The following is a 22,746-nucleotide window of genomic DNA, read 5'->3' on the forward strand; positions in this document are numbered from 1 at the left end:
GAGGTGGCGGGCGCCTGTAGTCCCAGCTACTCCAGAGGCTGAGGCAGGAGAATGGCGTAAACCCGGGAGGCGGAGCTTGCAGTGAGCTGAGATCCGGCCACTGCACTCCAGCCTGGGCGGCAGAGCGAGACTCCGTCTCAAAAAAAAAAAAAAAAAGAAGAAAGAATTAGTGAATTGGAAGATAACTACCCAGAATGAAGCATAAAGAGACCAAGGGATACAAAATATAAGGCTAGAGGGTCAGAGACATTGAAGCTACAATCAGAACAACTAACATACTTCTGGAGTTCTGGAAGATTAGAAGAGAGAAAATGGGGCAGAAGAAATGTGGATGTTTTTACAAAAGTGATAAAATGTATCAGTTCATATATTTTTAGAAACCATCAAACTTAAGATAACTAGAATCAAATTAACATAAAATGATAGGACATCAAAGACCAATAGAAAACCTGAAAAGTAATTAGAGGAAAAGATAGATTACATTAAAGGGAATAGCAGTCTAAATGACAGCCTGATTTTCAACAGACAAAAATGAAGCTAGAGTTCAGTGGAATCATGTCTTCAGTGTATTTCAAAAGTAGTATACACCTTGATAAACAGAAACTTAAAATGATAAATTTTCAGATAAAAGAAAAATTATTATTATTTTTGTTGGTAGAGTAAGAGTCTCACTCTGTTGTCCAGGCTGGAGTTCAGTGGTAGGATCATGGCGTACTGCAGTCTGGAACTCCTGGGCTCAAACCATCCTCCCACTTCAGCCTTGTGATTAGCTTCACTATGCCTGGCTAAGATTTTCATTTGTTGTAGAGGGAGTTTTGCTGTGTTGCACGGGCTGGTATTGAAATCCTGGGTGCTCCTGCTCCAGCCTTAGAAAATGTTGAGATTATGGGTGTGAGCCACCCTGCCTGGCCAATAAAGGTACTTACTGAAAATATTCAGTTGAATATTCAAGAAGGAAAACAAATTAATGAAAGTGGTAAATACGTGCATAATTGTAAATGAATGTTTACTGTATAAAATAATAATGTCTTGTTTGGGTAATTATATAATTGATAAGACATATGCAAATGGCAAAAAATAGACTGGAGGTACAGGTGACAGGAGTAAATTTAGTTAAAGTAGTTTTTGAACTTTTCTATGTCTATGAGGAGACTTTGAACAATGACCCTGTAATTCTATCCAAAAGCATATATACAAAGAAATTGAATCAATGATATATGAAAGAATGCTGTAGTAGAATTATTAATAACTGTTCAAAAAAGAAACTGGCCAAATATATATTAAGGATGGATGAATCATTACAGTAAATCCATACAATGGAGCAATATAGAGAAGTGAAAAAAAATCACATGTACTTGCAGCTATGTGACTAAATTTCAGAAACATAATGTTGAGTCCAAGAAGCCACAAACAAGAAAAACATGTAGGATTTCACCTACACACAGTGCAAAGCAGGCCAGACCAAGCTATACAGTTTAGGGTTGCATACCTAGGTGGTAAAGTATGAAGAAAATTAAGGAAATAATGATTATAAATTATGGATATTGCTTATCTCAGGAGGTGTGAAGAAGGGTTTAGTTGCTTGGAAAGTGGCATGGAGGTGGACCTAGGCTGTTTTCAGTGTTCCTTGTCTTGCTCTGCATCATGGTTACTTGAGTGTTTATGATACACTGTGGTATTTCCCATTTTTGTTTTGGTTCATTTCTAAGTGTGCATTATAATTTTAATATAAAAATTTTTAATTAAGAGAAATGTCTTATAGAAATTATCATTACTCACCTCATTATATACTGAGGGGAAAATAAACTACTTGAATACATTCTTATACAACTCTAAGAGAGTTGAAGTGAGAACTTTCTTATTTAGTTGCAACGTGAGGAAATTTGAGACGGTGTTATCTGCCACCCCCAGATTTTTCCAAAGGATTTCTTCTAGCCGTAGTTTTCTACCTCACAGGAACAAATATTTGCCATTCCCCATCTATTTTTTTCTTTTGGCTCCTGAATTCCTGATACAACAAGGTTGTATGTATTTCCCACACTCTTATTTAGCAGAGTTCTTTTATCAGTTATGTTTCTCTGCAAGAGAAACCCTCCAAAACTACATTAGACGTTTATGTATCACATGTTTTGTATTTCATTTTTCTAAATGGGTTTGGTAGATGACTGTGGTGATTTGAGATGGGCCAGATTCTGCATCTTGGAGGTCCTTAGAGTTTGACCAATTTAGTCTGGATCAGGTGGGGACAATCTGCCTTCATTAGTTTCTGATTCTCCTCTGGGAACAGTGTACTAGCCAGGCGATATTCTCATTGTAAATGGAAAGAGGAAGAATCCCCAGTATAGAAGCCATCTCAAATCTCTATGCAAAGTGTAGTAATTTTCTGTTCATGAAAGTAAGTAAATGATTGAACTCCAAGTTCAGGAGAAAGGCAGTCAGTCTTTCTGTGATGGGAGGATGCTGCAAGATTATATATGAAAGGGTCTGGTAGTCAGGAATACTTATAAAATTGCTGAGTATTTTAATTAAATAATAAATATTTAAACATTAGGCTTCAGAGAAACTTTACCAAAGACCTAAGAATTAGAGATATGCTTGATAAATAAATATTATTCATGGGCTGAAAACCCTGAGTGGGAAAATAAGACTAATTTCAGCTGGATAACCTCTTGGAAACTCATTTTTTATTTTGGAAATTATGAGAAAATAATTCATTCCATTCATAGGTGGTGTGCACATGTGTTTGTTTGTGTGTGTATTTATGAGCTTGTGGATAATGAAGTCACACAAAAGTATTAGCAGCAACCAGATCTTATGGAGTACTGGCCTGCCTGTGGTTCTCAAGTAAATCTTAGAGGCTTTTGCTAAAAGCAGTTTGGATTCTGTGTATTTAAATCTGGCGTTTAGAAAAGACTGTATAGGTGATGATCTTAGTTATGATCAAGCTCCCTTTAAGAATTTAGACATTTACTATATGATCTCTGTATTGGGTTATAAAACTTCCCTAACAACCAAAGTCACTAAAGACAAATAATGGAGAGGTTACACAAGGAAAAACTGCAAACACTGAAAGTTAATATGTCCTTGTTTGCATACTAGCAAATGAGAATTCAGGTTTCATGTCAACTTCAGTATGAATAATTCCAGCCTATAACAAGAACAGTGAGTGAATGAGTTAATTTGAGTTGTTTTGAAAAGAAGAATGTTTTCCATAAAGAGAGCATTGAACTCATCCATTAGCATGCTATGGTGATTTCTGGCTTTATACTGGTCACGACAATTAAAAGTAAAAAGAATGTCACAGCAGATACACAAATCAGGTGCATATAGAATTTAAGGTCAGGATATTCAAGCAATCACAACCTGTGATGTTACCCCAGCATTTTAAAAATTTCTTTCTGTCTGTTCAGACATGATAACTTTTCTGTCTATCACTTTTTCCATTCTAATAATGGTTATATTTTTTATTGGAAATTTTGCTAATGGCTTCATAGCATTGGTAAATTCCATTGAGTGGGTCAAGAGACAAAAGATCTCCTTTGCTGACCAAATTCTCACTGCTCTGGCTGTCTCCAGAGTTGGTTTTCTCTGGGCATTATTACTACATTGGTGTGCAACTGAGTTTAATCTAGCTTTTTATAGTGAAGAAGTAAGAATCACTACTTATAATGTCTGGGCAGTAACCAACCATTTCAGCAACTGGCTTTCTACTAGCCTCAGCATGTTTTATTTGCTCAAGATTGCCAATTTCTCCAACCTGGTTTTTCTTCACCTAAAGAGGAAAGTTAAGAGTGTCATTCTGGTGACACTACCGGGGCCTTTGCTATTTTTGGTTTGTCATCTTTTTGTGATGAACATGAATCAGATTGTGTGGAGAAAAGAATATGAAGGAAACATGACATGGAAGATCAAATTGAGGAGTGCAATGTACCTTTCAAATGTGACTGTAACCATGCTAGCAAACCTTATACCCCTCACTCTGACCCTGATATCTTTTCTGCTGTTAATCTGTTCTCTGTGTAAACATCTCAAGAAGATGCAGCTCCATGGCAAAGGATCTCAAGATCCCAGCACCAAGGTCCACATAAAAGCTTTGCAAACTGTGACCTCCTTTCTCCTGTTATGTGCCATTTACTTTCTGTCCATGATCCTATCAGTTTGGAATTTTGAGCCGGAAAGGAAACCTGTCTTCATGTTCTACCAAGCTATCACATTCAGCTATCCTTCAACCCACCCATTCATCCTGATTTGGGGGAACAAGAAGCTAAAGCAGATTTTTCTTTCAGTTTTGTGGAATGTGAGGTACTGGGTGAAAGGACAGAAGCCTTCATCTCCATAGATTCATGAGAGGGGCATTGTGTGTCTTCTAGCAGAAAACAAACTGGTGGTGTATGAAACATTTTCTATTTCTTACTGGGTTTTCTGTAATGTATGTGTATGAATAATTTCCAAATGTATACCTAGAAAAGTCTTTTACCTAATGATAGTCTAGAAAAGTATATATGTGTGTGTGTGTGCGTATTTATGTGTGTATGAAAAACTGAAGAACATTGACAATAACACGCTTTTTATTGTTTTTTCAAAAGAACTGCCAAATTATAGAAAGTACGACAAAAAATTCCTCAGAATTATGAAGCCGTGTTTATTTTATGCATGTAGTTTTTATTTCATTTGAAGAATTTATGTCTATTTATAATTATTAAGAACTGACAGCTTATCTCCGGAAAAATATTGCTCTTTTTATTGTTATTTGAACCACACAAATATACCACAGTGTGCTTAGAATTCGTTGTTTGAACCTATAACTTTTTGGATAATAATGTCATTCAATTCTATCTCAATAATGAGGATGTATCTTCGGGGTTTTATTCCATTATGAATTCCTATTTTATGTTTAGTAAAAAGCAAACAGAATTGTTGTTAGAAAACAATGCACACAATAAAATGTGAGTGACAAGCATATGTAGAGTAAATTTCATCTATGTCTACCATAAACAGTACTGAGGAATATTAGATTTCATACAAGTATGTGAATAGCTTAGGAAAAAAGTCTTCTATAAGAGGGATGAAAAATCATGATCATGATCTTGATTGCTATTATCAGCTTTCATATGCAGTTAGAAAAGTCATTTCTTCCAGGTTTTGAATTAAAGAAAAGCTTTTTGTGAAATTGAGCTCTGATGTAAATTATTTTAGTATTTTTTCTAAGGCACTTCTAAGCCCCTGAATTGCTAATGATATCCTTATCTTCCATTTATCAAATTCCTTCTAAACTTCAGGTAAGAGAACTCCAACCTTCTCTTTTCTAAAAAAAAACTATCAATGTGAAAATAGTATAGAAATTACGGAAAACAATTCAGTGAAACTTTTTGTAAGTGTTAAAATAGCATCTATGAAATCTATGTATTAATTATAGGATATGCCGTAATGTTGTAAGCTTGTTATCAGTGATGAAATGGAAGTGTGTTGACATATATACATTCATAAAGCATTATTAATAAGTTTATATGAAATAACAGTCATAGAATGAAAAAAGATTAATGTAATTTATTGAAGTAAAAATACATTTTGAATAAGAATAGAAAAGGGCTTGGAAAATATTGTTTAATAACATTTTATGTAAATACAAAAATGTATATATTAGCCTGACATTACTTATTTTGGAAAGTATATGACACAACGGGAATTTTCATACACTACTCCTGGGAGTGCCATAAATATGTGCCATCATTTCAGCTGAATATGGTATTATCTGATTAAGATGAAGGATTACATCCTAAGATCCAGTATGGACACTCTTATCAGAATGCATATCACTGAGTTTCAGTAGCTAAAGTTGAGAAATCCTCCAAATGTCTACCAGTCCTCTCAAGGGATAAACACACTGTGGCATACTTATACAATGGAATACTATGCAGCAATCAAAATTAACAAACAAGACTGACATGTTTACAACAGAATAATACAACAAAGAAAATGAACAAATTTGAGCTACATAGATATTAATACTCTCAGATATGAGAGGAATTATCAAGATGGAAAATACATTTAGTATAATCTCATTTACATAATGCTGAAAAACATTGTTTTTAATACATTGTAATTTTTTACCTTGGTGATAAATCTCTACAGTGAAACATATGAGTGATCATTAAAACAATTGGGATAGTCAGGAGGGAGGAAAATATCAACAAGAAGACTTACATCGAGAGTATCTGGATTGCTGGAAATTCTTTTTTTTTTTTTTTTTTACCCTTTTATTTGGATTTTATCTGTGTGAAGTATCTATGACTGTGTTGGTCATCGTTGAATCAAATATCTAAATAAACTGAATCTGGAACATCCTAGTCCCCACATCAGAAGCACTGAATAAAGTTGGAATGGGGAGTGGTGGTAGTGGTGGTAGAGCAACAGGGTAGCCTAGTTAGGTTGCACAAGCCCATCAAAACACATGTGATTGTATGATTAGAACCAGGAAACTGGTTACTATAAAAAGTAATTTAGTGGACTGTAGAGAGAAAATATTACATATTCAAGCACCTCACAACAGCTTACCACCAATTTTGTTTGAGGAATTTCTTTAGGTGTTAAAATACAATAAACAACCACAGTTGTCCACTTTTTGATGTGGTTGTTGGATTTTTTCTTGCAAATTTGTTTAAGTTCTTTCTAGATTCTGGATATTAGCCCTTTGTCAGATGGGTAGATTGTAAAAATTTTCTCCCATTCTGTAGGTTGCCTGTTCACTCTGATAGTAGTTTCTTTTGCTGTGCAGAACCTCTTTAGTTTAATTAGATCCCATTTGTCAATTTTGGCTTTTCTTGCCATTGCTTTCGGTGTTTTAGTCATGAAGTCCTTGCACATGCCTATGTCCTGAATGGTATTTCCTAGGTTTATGTCTAGGGTTTCTATGGTTTTAGGTCTAACATTTAAGTCTTTAATCCATTTGAATTAATTTTTGTATAAGGTGTAAGCTTTCCACATATGGCTAGCCAGTTTTCCCAGCACCATTTATTAAATAGGGAATCCTTTCCCCATTTCTAGTTTTTGCCAGGTTTGTCAAAGATCAGATGGTTGTAGATGTGTGTTATTATTTTTGAGGGCTCTGTTCTGTTCCACCGGTCTATATCTCTGTTTTGGTACAAGTACCATGCTGTTTTGGTTACTATAGCCTTGTAGTATAGCTTGAAGTAAGGTAGCATGACAACTCCAGCTTTGTTCCTTTTGCTAAGGTTTGTCTTGGCAATGCGGGCTCTTTTTTGGTTCCATCTGAACTTGAAAGTAGTTTTTTCCAATTCTGTGAAGAAAGTCATTGGTAGCTTGATGGGGATGGCATTGAATCTATGAATTACCTTGGGCAGTATGGCCATTTTCACGATATTGATTCTTCCTAACCATGAGCATGGAATGCTCTTCCATTTGTGTCCTCTTTTATTTCATTGAACAGTGATTTGTGGTTCTCCTTGAAGAGGTCCTTCACATCCCTTGAAAGTTGGATTCCTAGATATTTCATTCTCTTTGAAGCAATTGTAAATGGGAGTGCACTCATGACTTGGCTCTGCGTTTGTCTGTTATTGGTGTATAGGAGTGCTTGTGATTTTTGCACATTGATTTTGTATGCTCAGACTTTACTGAAGTTGCTTACCAGCTTAAGGAGATTTTGGGCTGAGACAATGGGGTTTTCTAAATACACAATGGCAAATTCTATTTCCTTATCAAGGTGTGGTAACATCAATGTTAATCTTAAAATTTTTTCTTACTTTTTATTAGGTGTTATTACTCTGTATATATATGTTACACGCCACAATAAAAAAAAGTTAAAAATTTCATGTCTAAAACACCAAAAGCAATGGCAACAAAAGCCAAAATTGACAAATTGGATCTAATTAAACTAAAGAGCTTCTGCACAGCTAAAGAAACTACCATCAGAGTGAACAGGCAACCTACAGAATGGGAGAAAATTTTTGCAATCTACTCATCTGACAAAGGGCTAATATCCAGAACCTGCAAAGAACTCAAACAAATTTACAAGAAACAAACAAACAACCCCATCAAAAAAGTGGGCAAAGGATATGAACAGACACTTCTCAAAAGAAGACATTCATACAGCCAACAGACACATGAAAAAATGCTCATCATCACTTGCCATCAGAGAAATGCAAATCAAAACCACAATGAGATACCATCTCACTCCAGTTATAATGGCAATCATTAAAAAATCAGGAAATAAAAGGTGCTGAAGAGGATGTGGAGAAATAGGAACACTTTTACACAGTTGGTGGGACTGTAAACTAGTTCAACCATTGTGGAAGACAGTGTGGCGATTCCTCAAGGATCTAGAACTAGAAATACCATTTGACCCAGTCATCCCATTACTGGGTATATACCCAAAGGATTATAAATCATGCTGCTATAAAGACACATGCACACGTATGTTTATTGCAGCACTATACACAATAGCAAAGACTTGGAATCATCCCAAATGTCCATCAGTGACAGACTGGATTAAGAAAATGTGGCACATATACACCATGGAATACTACGCAGCCATACCAAAGGATGAGTTTGTGTCCTTTGTAGGGACATGGATGCAGCTTGAAGCCATCATTCTCAGCACACTATTGCAAGAACAGAAAACCAAATACCGCATGTTCTCACTCATAGGTGGGAATTGAACAATGAGACCACTTGGACACAGGAAGGGGGACATCACATACCGGGGCCTATTGTGGGGTGGGGGAGGGGGGAGGGGGGAGGGATAGCATTAGGAGATATCCCTAATGTAAATGATGAGTTAATGGATGCAGCACACCAACATAGCACATGTATACATATGTAACAAACCTACACGTTGTGGACATGTACCCTAGAACTTAAAGTGTGTATTAAAAAAAAGTTTAAAAAAGCAGAAACATAAAGTACATTTCTAAGTACAAAATTAGGGTGATACAGCAAATTCTCATAGATACCATTGTAATTAGAGTTTTGCTGAATAAAGGAGAATAGAGCATTATGGTACTAAGAAATCCAAGTTAAAATTTAAAACTTTTCTTTTTTAATTTTGAGACAAGATCTCGCCGTGTTGTCCAGGCTGGAGTACAGAAGCACAATCTCTGCTCAATGCAACCTCTGCTACCTTGGCTCAAGTGATTCTGCCATCTCAGCCTCCAGAGTAGCTAGGACAACAGGCATTCACCAGCACGCCTTGCTAATTTTTTCTAGTTTTTTTTTTTTGTAGAGACAGGATTTTGCCGTGTTGCCCAGGCAGATCTTGAACTCCTGTGCTCAGGCAATCCACCTGGCTCAGCCACCCAAAATGCTGGGATTACAGGTGTGAGCCACCACACCTGTACCAAAACATTACTTAAATTAATTAAAACAAAAGAAGAGATAAGAAAGAACTGTAAATCCACCATCTTAGTGTTAATATGAGTTTGAAACAACAAAATTTGAATATTTATGACTGATAGACACCTTTTCTCTTATTTCCAATTTAATTATTTGTGATACACATTTGAAAGTGTCAGAAATTCATGAATTTACCATAAATAATAGTATGATGATATTAAATATATTAAATATGTTCAAAAATGTGTCTCTAAATGAAATATTTATATTCATATTGTTAGCATTCTAATTTCACAATACTATTCCTGTGCTGGGTAAAATTTTTTGTTACTGTACATTTTTTGGCTCTGCATTAGATTAAAAAATATCATAGAAAGGCAAATTTCTTAAGGTATAAAAATATTTAGTGTGATCTTTGAGTATGTTTGTGCATATATAATGCTATATTGACTGCTATAGTAAAATAATCCAGATTTAGTCACCATAGCTAAGAATGTGAAAAAGCATTTGCAAGAATTTGACTTGCTAATGATGCCATTAAAAGATGAAATAAACTTGATATACTGTATTATTGCGTAGAGTATTCATCCATGTTCGTGTTGAAAAATGCTCCAAATCCCCAAAATAGAATCCTAATTGTTGGAGGTCACTTTTGTTATCAACTTTTAAAATGCAGTAAAAGAAAAAAAAAGGAAGCAAATAAATCATTGAAAATATGTTGGTTTTACATTATTCTTGATGAAATACCATGTGAGAGTATTTGTCTAGGCCTGATGCTGAGAATTACAGAAGTATCATGAGGCCATGAGGAGGAATAATAATGTTCTCTCATCACCCTGAACTCCAGTACTTAGAAACAAGACTGAAATCACATTTATCAAATAGCATTCTCCCTTTCACCTGCCATCATCATTGTCATCGTCATCATGTATATCTTCATCTATCTCATGGAATGATTTGTTTTTGAAATATTTAAATACATAATATGGAAAATAAGGAATTTTAAAAAGATCATCATTGTGGGAAAGTTACAATAGTAAACAGCAAAGTTCAAGTCAAGCTCAATACATTTAGGTTTAGAAATTAAGTGTAATTTATTTTAGAATACATTGCCTAAGCAAATAATTATTTATGGATGACCTTAAATGAATCCTCATTTCACTAAGATCACAATAGAAACAATTTAGATTTTAGTGTAAATAGAACTTCCTAATAAGAAAGATAAAGCAAATAACTCATTTTTATAAGCAAGCTTTTATTTCTAAAGAGCGAGTTTTTAGGACCAAATTGTCAAACAGAGGTAAGATCTCAGATCTTCTGTCACACTTGAGTGAGTGATGACAGATTTCAAAGGTTGTAGTTCTATGACCAAAACTATATTCATAGATAGGGATTAAATGGTGGAATTCCATAGAAGCACTAGATTCAGTTTTATTTCCGTGGGACTTCAAGTCTACTTGTATCACATGTCCTTCAGTTTTTGATAAACTTGTAATTACTGTTTCACTATTTGATCTTTTAAAGATTGTTGTAAACTAAGAAGGCTTGATTTCTGCCAATAAAAGCAGCGCAAAATTAAAATCATGGAATAGAATGGTGGAGCTGTTGTTGAGATACTTTGTCTTATTAACTGAAGTGACATTTTGAGATCCAGTACTTCTCACTGAATTTCTCTGTGAGGAGAGTTTGCGATGATGATCCAGAAACAGAAAAGCTACTATCCAAAAAATGCTATCACATCAAATCATTTTTTAATTTCTTCCAAGTTGCAGGAGGATGCCTAGACCTTGTTTTTATTCTCTTCTTTGACCAAAGTATTACAAAAAGAAGAAAATCATTACCATTTTTTATGTCAGAAAAATGGCATGGAGATGGACCTAGGCTGTTTTCGATGTTCCCTCTCTTGCCCTGTATAAGCGTTACTTGACCGTTTCTGATACATTCCGGTATTTCCAATTTTTGTTTTGGTTCATTTCTAAGTGTGCATTACAATTTTAACATATAATTTTTAGTCAGGAGAAATGTCTTATAGAAATTATTATTACTCATTATATACTGAAGGGAAAAATCAATTAGCTGTATATACATTCTTATACAACTCTAAGATAGCTGAAATAGGAACTTTCTTATTTAGTTGCATTATAAGGAAATTTGAGATGATGTTATCTGTCAAATGCAGATGTTTCCAAAGGATTTATTCTAGCCTTAATTGTCCACCTCACAGGACAAACCTTTGCCATTCCCCATCTATTTTTACTTTCTGCTCCTGATTCCTGACACAACAAAGATATACATACTTCTCACACTCTCGGTTTAGCAGGGTTCTTTCATCAGTTATGTTTTTCTGCAGGAGAAAACCCTCTAAAACTACATTAGACATATATATCTCACATGTCTTTGGATTTCATTTGTGTGTGTGTGTGTGTGTGTTCTGTTTTTTGAGATGGAGTCTCACTCTCTTGCCCAGGCTGGAGTGCAGTGGCACGATCTTGGCTCACTGCAACCTCTGCCTCCTGGGTTCAAGCAATTCTCCTACCTCAGCCTCCCAAGTAGCTGAGACTACAGGCACATGCCACCAAGCCCGCGCCTAATTTTTGTATTTTTAGTAGGGACAGGGTTTCACCATGTTGGCCAGGATGGTCTCAATCTCTTGACTTCGTGATCTGCCCTCCTTACCCTCCCCCGCGCCTGGCCTGGATTTCACTTTTCTAAGCTGGGTTTGATGGATAGCTCTGGTGATTTGAGATGGGCCAAATTCGGCATCTTGGAGATAGAGTCTGGCCAATTTAGTATGGATCAGCTGGGGGCAACCTGACTTCATTAGTTTCTCATTCTCCTTCTGGGAACAGTGTACTTTCTAGGTGATGTTCTCATGGTAAATGGAAAGAGGAAGAATCTCCAGTATGGAAGCCATCTCAAATCTCTATGCAAAGTGCAGTAATTTTCTGTTTATGAAAGTAAGTTAAATGATTGAACTCCAAGTTCAGACGCAAGGTAGTCAGTCTTCCTGCAATGGGAGTATGCTGCGAGATTATATATCAAAGAGCCTGGTACTCAGGAATTCTTATAAAATTGCTAAATATTTTATATAATAATAAATATTCAAACATTAGACTTCAGAGAAACTTTACCAAAGTCCTAAGAATTAGATATGTGTTTGATAAATAAATATCATTCATGGGCTGAAAACTCTGAGTGTGAGAATAGGACTAATTTCATCTGGATAACCTCTTGGAAACTCATTTTTTATTTTGGAAGTTACAAGAAAATAATTTGTTCCATTCGTAAGTGGTGTGCCCATGCGTGCATATGTGTGTGTATTTATGAGCTTGTGACTAATGAAGCTATACAAAAGTATTAGCAGCAACCAGATCTTATGGAGTACTGGCCTGCCTGTGGTTCTCAAGAAAATCTTAGATGCTTTTGCTAAAAGCAGTTTGGATTCTGCATATTTAAATCTGGCATTTAAAATGTCAATATAGGTGATTATTTTAGTTAAGAACAAGCTCCCTTTAAGAATCAAGACATTTACTATATGAACTATGTATTGGATTATAAAACTTCCCTAACAACTGAAGTCGTTAAAGACAGATGATGGATAGCTTACACAAGGAAAAATTGCAAACACTGAAAGAGAATATGCTCCTATTTGTGTACTAGCAAATAAGGATTCAGGTTTCCTGTCAATTTCAGTATGAATAATTCCAGCCTATAAAAGGAACAGACAATGAATGAATGAGTTAATTTCAGTTGTTTGAAAATAAGAATGTTTTCCATAAAGAGATCATTGAACTCATCAATTAACATGCCATGGTGATTTCTGGCTTGACAGTGGTCACAACATTTAAAAGTAAAAAGAATGACCAAGCACATTCACAAATTAGGTGCATATAGAATTTAAGGTCAGGATATTCAAGCAATCACAACCAGTGATATTTCATTGAGAGGTGAAGCCAGCTGGACTTCCTGGGTCCAGTGGGGATTTGGAGAACTATTCTGTAGCCAGCATGGGGATTGTAAAATGCACCAATCAGCGCTCTGTAGCTAGCTAGAAGATTGTAAAATGCACCAATCGATCCTCTGTAAAAGGCACCCATCAGCGCTCTGTAAAATGCTCCAATCAGTGCTCTGTAAAACGCACCAATCAACAGGATCCTGAAAGTAGCCAATCACAGGGACGACTGAAAAAAGGGCACTCTGATAGGACGAAAACTGAACATGGGAAGGGACAAATAAGGGAATAAAAGCTGGCCATTCCAGCCGGCAGCAACAACACACTCAGGTCCCCTTTAACGCTGTGGAAGTGTTGTCCTGTTGTTCTTCACAATAAACCTTGCTACCACTCAATCTTTGGGTCCATGCTATCTTTAAGAGCTGAAACCTGGCTACCGCTCAGTCTTTGGGTCCATGCCATCTTTAAGAACTATAACACTCACTGCAAAGATGCGTGACTCCATTCTGGAAGTCAGTGAGACCACAAACCCACCTGCAGGAACCGACTCCAGACACAACACCAGCATTTAAAAATTTTCTTTTTGTCTGTTCAGACATGATAACTTTTCTACCCATCATTTTTTCCGTTCTAGTAGTGGTTACATTTGTTATTGGAAATTTTGCTAATGGCTTCATAGCATTGGTAAATTGCACTGAGTGGGTCAAGAGACAAAAGATCTCCTTTGCTGACCAAATTCTCACTGCTCTGGCAGTCTCCAGAGTTGGTTTGCTCTGGGTATTATTATTAAATTGGTATGCAACTGTGTTGAATCCAGCTTTTTATAGTGTAGAAATAAGAACTACCACTTATAATGTCTGGGCAGTAACCAGCCATTTCAGCAACTGGCTTGCTACTAGTCTCAGCATATTTTATTTGCTCAAGATTGCCAATTTCTCCAACCTTATTTTTCTTCACTTAAAGAGGAGAGTTAAGAATGTCATTCTGGTGATGCTGTTGGGGCCTTTGCTAGTTTTGGCTTGTCATCTTTTTATGGTAAACATGAATGAGATTGTACGGACAAAAGAATATGAAGAACACATGACTTGGAAGATCATATTGAGGAATGCGATTTACCATCCAGATATGACTGTAACCACGCTAGAGAACTTAGTACCTTTCACTCTGACCCTGATATCTTTTCTGCTGTTAATCTGTTCTCTGTGTAAACATCTGAAGAAGATGCAGGTCCTTGGCAAAGGATCTCAAGATCCCAGCACCAAAGTCCACATAAAAGCTTTGCAAATTGTGATCTCCTTCCTCTTGTTATGTGTCGTTTACTTTGTGTCTGTAATTATATCAATTTGGAGTTTTGAGAGTCTGGGAAACAAACCTGTCTTCATGTTCTGCCAAGCTATTAGATTCAGCTATTCTTCAGCCCACCCATTCATCGAGATTTGGGGAAACAAGAAGCTAAAGCAGACCTTTCTTTCATTTTCGTGGAACATGAGGTACTGGGCGAAAGGACAGAAGCCTTCTTCTCCATAAATTCCCAAGAGGGGCATGGTGTGTCTTCTAGCAGAAAACAAACTGGTGGTGTATGAAACATTTTATATTTCTTACTGGTTTTTCTGTAAAGTATGTGTATGAATAATTTCCAAACATATACCTAGAAAAGTCTTTTACCTAAAATTAGTCAAAAGAAATATACGTGTGTGTGTGTGTGTGTGTAATGTATATGAAAAACTTAAGAACACTGACAATAACATATGCTTTTTTGTTTTTTCACACGAACTGCCAAATTATACAAAATATGACAAAAAATACTCAGAATTCTGAAGCCATGCTTTTCATTCATGTATTTTATATTTAATTTGTAGAATTTACAATGTCTATTTATAATTATTAAGAACTAACAGCTTATCTCAGGAAAAATATTGCTGTTTTCCATTGTTATTTGATCCACACAAATATACCACAGTGTGCTTAGAATTTGTTGTTAGAACATCTAACTTTTTGGATGGTAAAGTCATTCAATTCTAAATCAATAATGAGAATGCATCTTTGAGGTTGTATTCCATTATGAACTCCTGTTTTATGTTTAGTAAAAAGCAATCAGAATTATTGATAGAAAACAATGCCCACAAAAAACTTTGAGTGACAAGCATATGTAGAGTAAATTTCGTCTATGTCTACCATAAACAGTACTGAGGAATATTAGATTTAATACAAGTATGTGAATAGCTTAGAAAAAAATCTCTCTGGTAATAAAGGGATGAAAATTCATGATCATGATCTTGATTGCTATTATCATTTTCCATATGCAGTTAGAAACATCATTTCTTCCAGCTTTTGAATTAAAGAAAAACTGTTTTTGAATTGAGATCTGACGCAAATTGTTTTAGTATTTTTTCTAAAGCACTTATAAGCCCCTGATTTGCTAAATATATCCTTATCTTCCATTTATAAAATTCCTTCTAAACTTCAGATAGGAGAACTCAAATCTCTTCCTGAAAAAAAAAAAAATATCAATGTAAAAGTAGTATAGCAATGATGGAAAATAATTCAGTGAAACTTTTTGTAAATGTTAAAATAGTATCTATGAAATCTATGTATTAATTATGGAATGTGCCTTAACGTTATAATTTTGTTGTCAGTAATGAAAGTGTTCTGACATATTCACTAATAGAAAGTTCTATTATAAGAAAGAAATGTACAGTCTTGTTCACAGCTAAATTGTATGTGGAGGTATTAGTTCTTTGTGTTATGAAATTTTAACAATGTTATTTAAACCTCAAGATAAATCATCCCCACAGCTGATTTATGTATTTTTTTAATCATATATCTTCCTCAGTACAATGTAAGAACTGTAAAAAAGCAGATCATGTCTGTTTTGCTTTCTGTTGACTCACAGGTTCTAGAACCCAGTACCAAGTGTAGATGGTCAAAAATGATGTTTTAATGAACAAATAAATGAGTGGATAAAACAGATAAGTTGATGTGGTAAACCAATTAAAAAATGGAAAGTAAACTCATCACAAAATCTGCTTGGACCAGAGCCTATATCTTCTGTAGAGCCCTCTTTTATTCTGGGTTCCACTCGAGACCAGTAGCCTTTTGAAACTTCGTTAATGAGTCAGAGCAATATTTTCAAATGTGGACTATGTTGGCTCCAAAATCCCAGTAGGCCCTCAAAATATTGTGTCTCTTTTGTAGTGATAGGAAATATATAGAGCAAAATGTTGTTTACTGTAATAAAGATAGTTTTGATGTGTGGACTGGGGACACTGAACGCTTTAAAACATCACCTATGTTGTAGGTCCCTGAATCTCCTCAGGTGTATTTGTTTTGTTCTGGTATTTTCCTTTCCTTCCATTCAACATTAGGGTATTTTACTATATTTAAGAACTTGCCACTTCCTGATTATTGTACCAACAAATATATTATTATTATTAATTATTTATTATTATTATTTATTTATTTATTTATTTTTTATTTTTTTGAGACGGAGTCTCGCGCTGTCGCCCAGGCTGGAGTGCAGTGGCTGGATCTCGGCTCACTGCAAGCTCCGCCTCCCAGGTTCACGCCATTCTCCTGCCTCAGTCTCCCGAGTAGCTGGGACTACAGGCACCCGCCACCTCGCCCGGGTAGTTTTTTTGTATTTTTTAGTAGAGACGGGGTTTCACCGTGTTAGCCAGGATGGCCTCGATCTTCTGACCTTGTGATCCACCCGTCTCGGCCTCCCAAAGTGCTGGGATTACAGGCTTGAGCCACCGCGCCCGGCCTATTATTGCTATTATTTTGAACAGGTTCTCACTGTGTCCCTGAGACTGGAGTGCAGTGGCAGGATCACAGCTCATTACAGCCTCAACCTTCAGGGCTCAAGTGATTCTTCCACCTCCGCATTGCTAGCAGCTGGGACTGCAGGGGAACAACCCCACGCCTGGTTAATTTTTTATTTTCTGTTGGGGTAGGATTTTACCATGTTACCCAGGCTGATTTCAAACTCCTAGGTTGAAGTGATGTGTCTTTTTTGGCCTCCAAAAGTGCTGGGATTACAGTCACGTGCCACAGGGCCCGGTCTGTAATATTATTAATATATTAAATTAGCACGATGTTTTAAAAAATGTAAATTAAACTGAGAACAGAAGTGACATAGTCCTGATATAAAACAGTGAAGCAGTGCTATTATTCTTACAATACAAAGCAAATTGTTTTGATTTTCCCTCTCAATGGGTGTAGATTAAGAAATATTGACCAAATCACGAGCCACATTAAAAGTACCAGAAGCTCTGCTCTGCTCAGTGAAGACAGCAAATCCTGGAAAGAATTTGTGAGTGTTGATTTAAGTTTGTGGTAGTCTGCATTCATTCTATAATTCATCTGGTTTTGGTAGAGGCCAGATAGGTTAAGTGAATAGAGATATAAAGAGACTACTGTCCCCTGTAACTTGAAAGTGTTTTGTCATGGCAGTGACCAATTCCATTCCTTAGGGAATGCAGTTATTATATTTTATACATTGTGTTGCCAGTAGAGGAGAATTTGAGAGGCTTCCCCTTGGTCCTGCTATAATAATGACCTTTACAGCTTAGGAAGAATGTAACAGTTCTGCCAGCTGCCAGTCATGTCCGTTTCAATTACACATTCAGGAAGAAGTAATAACTGCAAACTGATTAGATCCACCTCCGGATGGACATGAGCCGAAGCTCTAAGTAGCATCTGACCTTCAAGCACTCCCACTGCAGGCTGGATGTGAGGGCTCATGCCTGTAGTCCTAGTACTTTGGGAGACCAAGTTGGGAGGATCCCTTGAGAGCAGTAGTTTCCTGTGCAGCATATGGAGACTCCATCCATACAAAAAATTAAAAAATTAGCTGGCATGGTTGTGCATGCCTATAGTTCCAAATACTTGGGAAGTTAAGGCAGGAGGATTGCTTGAGCCCAGGCATTCAAGGCTGTAGTGGGCTAGATCCTGCCACTGTACTCTAACTTGGGTAACAGAGGGAGACTCTGTCTCAGAAGAAGAAGGAAAAAAAGTGTAAGTTCTCACTGGTATCTTAAATATCAAGTAAAATGGGATCAAATCAATAATTAACAATCTTTGGTTCCTGCCTATAGCAAACAGGTAAAATTGAAAGTAGTTATATAAAGAAGATTAACTCCTAACAAAATTAACCAAAGACAATTTTATTTTCCTCTCCTTTCTTTGTTGTTTTTTTGAGACAGGCTATTACTCTGTCTCCCTGCTGGAGTGCAGTGGCACGATCTTGACCAATTACAACCTCCATCTCCTGGGTTCAAATGATTCTCCTGCCACAGTCAACTGAGTAGCTGGGATTATAGGTGTGCGCGATCACACTTGGCTAATTTTTGTATTTTTAGTGGGGACAGGGTTTCACCGTGTTGGCCATGCCGGTTTCAAACTCCTGACCTCAGGTGATCCACCTGCCTTGGCCTCCCAAAATGCTGGAATTACAGGCCTGGGCCACCATGCCCAATCTATTATCTGCTTTTTATAGGTAATTATACTGAGGCAGGCAGTAGTTGTAAAATGCAGTCTCACATCATAGCTATACGCTAACCAGCAGGGTATCTGGTTTCCTGTCTTCACAGTCTAACTAGAAGATCCCCTCTTAGAAACCATTATACTGTAAAAACTGAAAAGAAATAAAATCCAAGATTGGAGACTGATTTGGTAAATATGTGCACAATTGTAAACGAATGTTTACTGTAAAAAATAATGTCTTATTGCAGTAATTACATAATTGATAATATATATGCAAACGGCAAAAAAGTAGACTGGAGGCAGAGGTGACAGGAGTAAATTTACTTATTTTTTGAACTGTTCTATATCTATGAGGAGATTTTGAACAATGACCCTGTAGTTCTATCCAAAGGTATATATACAAAGGAATTGTATCAAATGATATATGAGAGAGTGCGCTAGTAGAATTATTCATAACTGTTCAAAAAAAAGCTGGCCAAATATATACTAAGGATAGATCAATCATTACAGTAAATCTGTACAACAGAACAACATAGAGAAGTGAAAAAAAAAATCATATGTACTTGCAACTCTGTGACTACATTTCAGAAACACAATGTTGAGACCAAGAAACCACAACCAAAAAGAACATGAGGGATTGTACCTACACACAGTTCAAAGCAGGCCAGACCAAGCTATGCAGTTTAGGGTTGCATACCTAATTGGTAAAGTATAAGGAAAATCAAGGAAATGATCATCATAAATTATGGATATTGATTATCTCCAGAGATGTGAACAAGGGGCTACGGGCTTGGAAAGTGGCATGGAGGTGGACGTAGGCTGTTTTCAGTGTTCCTTGTCTTGCCTGGCATCATGGTTACTTGAGTGCTTATGATACGTTGTGGTATTTCCCATTTTTGTTTTGGCTCATTTCTAAGTGTGCATTATAATTTTAACATAAAAATTTTAAATTAGGAGAAATATCTCATATATATTTATTATTACTCATTATATACTGCAGGAAAAATAAACTATTTGTATACATTCTTATACAACTCTATGAGAGTTGAAGTAAGAACTTTCTTATTTAGTTGCAACATGAGGAAATTTCAGATGATGTTATCTGTCACCTCCAGATTTTTCCAAAGGATTTCTTCTAGCCTTAATCATCCACCTCATAGGAATAAACCTTTGCCATTCCCCATCTATTTTTTTTCTTTTGGCTCCTGAATTCCTGACACAACAAGGTTGTACGTATTTTACACACTCTTGGTAGAGAAGAGTTCTCTTATCGGTTATGTTTTTCTGCAAGAGAAACCCTCCAAAACTACATCATATATTTATATATTATATCTTTAGATTTCATTTTTCTAAGCTGGGTTTGGTGGATGTCTCTGGGAATTTGTGGTGGGCCAAATTCTGCATCTTGGAGGTCGTTAGAGTTTGGCCAATTTAGTCTGGATCAGGTGGGGACAATCTGCCTTCATTAGTTTCTCCTTCTCCTTCTGGGAACAGTGTACTAGCCAGGAGATATTCTCATCCTAAATAGAAAGAGGAAGAATCCCCAGCATGGAAGCCATCTCAAATCTCTATGCAAGGTATATTAATTATCTGTTCATCAAAGCAAGCTAAATTATTGAACTACAAGTTCAGGGGAAAAGTAGTCAGTCGTCCTGTGATGGGAGGTGACTGCAAGATTATATATCAAAGGGCCTGGTACCCACGAATACTTATAAAATTGCTGAATATTTTAATTAAATCATAAATATTTAAACTTTAGACTTGAAATAAACTTTACCAAAGACCTAATAATTAGAGACGTGTTTGATAAATAAATATTGTTCATGGGCTGAAAACCCTGAGTGGGAAAATAAGACTAATTTCAGCTGGACCACCTCCTGGAAACTCATTTTATAGTTTGGAAATTACAAGAAAATAATTCATTCCATTCATAAGTGGTGTGCACATGTGTGTGTTTGTGCGTGTATTTATGAGCTTGTGGATAATGAAGTCACACAAAAGTATTAGCAGCAACCAGATCTTATGGAGTACTGGCCTGCCTGTGGTTCTCAAGTAAATCTTAGATGCTTTTGATAAAAGAAGGTTGGATTCTGTGTATTTAAATCTGGCGTTTAAAAAAGACTGTATAGGTGATCTTAGTTATGACCAAGCTCCCTTTAAGAATTTAGACATTTACTATATGATCTCTGTATTGTGTTATAAAACTTCCCTAACAACCAAAGTCACTAAAGACAAATAATGGAGAGGTTACACAAGGAAAAATTGCAAACACTGAAAGTTAATATGTCCTTGTTTGCATACTAGCAAATGAGAATTCAGGTTTCATGTCAACTTCAGTATGAATAATTCCAGCCTATAACAAGAACAGACAGTGAGTGAATGAGTAATTTGAGATGTTTTGAAAAGAAGAATGTTTTCCATAAAGAGAGCATTGAACTCATCCATTAGCATGCTGTGGTGATTTCTGGCTTTACACTGGTCACGACAATTAAAAGTAAAAAGAATGTCACAGCAGATACACAAATCAGGTGCATATAGAATTTAAGGTCAGGATATTCAAGCAATCACAACCTGTGATGTTACCCCAGCATTTTAAAAATTTCTTTCTGTCTGTTCAGACATGATAACTTTTCTGTCTATCACTTTTTCCATTCTAATAATGGTTATATTTTTTATTGGAAATTTTGCTAATGGCTTCATAGCATTGGTAAATTCCATTGAGTGGGTCAAGAGACAAAAGATCTCCTTTGCTGACCAAATTCTCACTGCTCTGGCTGTCTCCAGAGTTGTTTTTCTCTGGGTATCATTACTACATTGGTGTGCAACTGAGTTTAATCTAGATTTTTATAGTGTAGAAGTAAGAAATACTGCTTATAATGTCTGGGTAGTGACCAACCATTTCAGCAGCTGGCTTTCTACTAGCCTCAGCATGTTTTATTTGCTCAAGATTGCCAATTTCTCCAACCAGATTTTTCTTCACTTAAAGAGGAGAGTTAAGAATGTCATTCTGGTGATGCTGCTGGGGTCTTTGCTATTTTTGGCTTGTCATCTTTTTGTGATGAACATGAATCAGATTGTACAGACAAAAGAATATGAAGGAAACATGACATGGAAGATCAAATTGAGGAGTACAATGTACCTTTCAAATATGACTGTAACCATGCTAGCAAACTTTGTACCCGTCACTCTGACCCTGATATCTTTTCTGCTGTTAATCTGTTCTCTGTGTAAACATCTCAGGAAGATGCAGGTCCATGACAAAGGATCTCAAGATCCCAGCACCAAGGTCCACATAAAAGCTTTGCAAACTGTGACCTCCTTTCTCCTGTTATGTGCCATTTACTTTCTGGTCATAATGCTATCAGTTTGGAATTTTGAGAGGCTGGAAAACAAATCTGTCCTCATGTTCTGCCAAGCTACTGTATTCAGCTATCCTTCAACCCACCCATTCATCCTGATTTGGGGAAACAAGAAGTTAAAGCAGATTTTTCTTTCAGTTTTGTGGAATGTGAGGTACTGGGTGAAAGGACAGAAGCCTTCATCTCCATAGATTCACGAGAGGGGCATTGTGTGTCTTCTAGCAGAAAACAAACTGGTGGTGTATGAAACATTTTATATGCCTTACTGGGTTTTCTGTAATATATGTATATGAATAATTTCCAAATGTATACCTAGAAAAGTCTTTTACCTAATGATAGTCTAGAAAAGTATATATGTGTGTGTGTGTGCGTATTTATGTGTGTATGAAAAACTGAAGAACATTGACAATAACACGCTTTTTATTGTTTTTCAAAAGAACTGCCAAATTATAGAAAGTACGACAAAAAATTCCTCAGAATTATGAAGCCGTGTTTATTTTATGCATGTAGTTTTTATTTCATTTGAAGAATTTATGTCTATTTATAATTATTAAGAACTGACAGCTTATCTCCGGAAAAATATTGCTCTTTTTATTGTTATTT

General features: G+C 36.0%; 3 protein-coding genes across 3 annotated transcripts; all 3 read left to right on the forward strand.

Moving 5' to 3' along the window:
• The first annotated feature begins 2,200 nt into the window (after positions 1–2,200).
• On the forward strand, positions 2,201–5,403 carry LOC117090514 (taste receptor type 2 member 46). Its single transcript, XM_033222853.1, has one exon. The coding sequence runs from the start codon at positions 3,413–3,415 to the stop codon at positions 4,337–4,339; it is 927 nt and encodes a 308-aa protein (XP_033078744.1). The 5' UTR covers positions 2,201–3,412; the 3' UTR covers positions 4,340–5,403.
• Positions 5,404–13,757: 8,354 nt separating this feature from the next.
• On the forward strand, positions 13,758–14,827 carry LOC117091110 (taste receptor type 2 member 31). Its single transcript, XM_033223566.1, has one exon. The coding sequence runs from the start codon at positions 13,898–13,900 to the stop codon at positions 14,825–14,827; it is 930 nt and encodes a 309-aa protein (XP_033079457.1). The 5' UTR covers positions 13,758–13,897.
• A 6,124-nt stretch (positions 14,828–20,951) lies between these two features.
• LOC117091111 (taste receptor type 2 member 46-like) lies at positions 20,952–22,503 on the forward strand. Its single transcript, XM_033223567.1, has one exon. The coding sequence runs from the start codon at positions 21,405–21,407 to the stop codon at positions 22,332–22,334; it is 930 nt and encodes a 309-aa protein (XP_033079458.1). The 5' UTR covers positions 20,952–21,404; the 3' UTR covers positions 22,335–22,503.
• The last annotated feature ends 243 nt before the right edge of the window (positions 22,504–22,746 follow it).

Source organism: Trachypithecus francoisi, unplaced genomic scaffold, assembly GCF_009764315.1.
Source record: "Trachypithecus francoisi isolate TF-2019V2 unplaced genomic scaffold, Tfra_2.0 Lachesis_group11, whole genome shotgun sequence".
NCBI classification, from domain to species: domain Eukaryota; kingdom Metazoa; phylum Chordata; class Mammalia; order Primates; family Cercopithecidae; genus Trachypithecus; species Trachypithecus francoisi.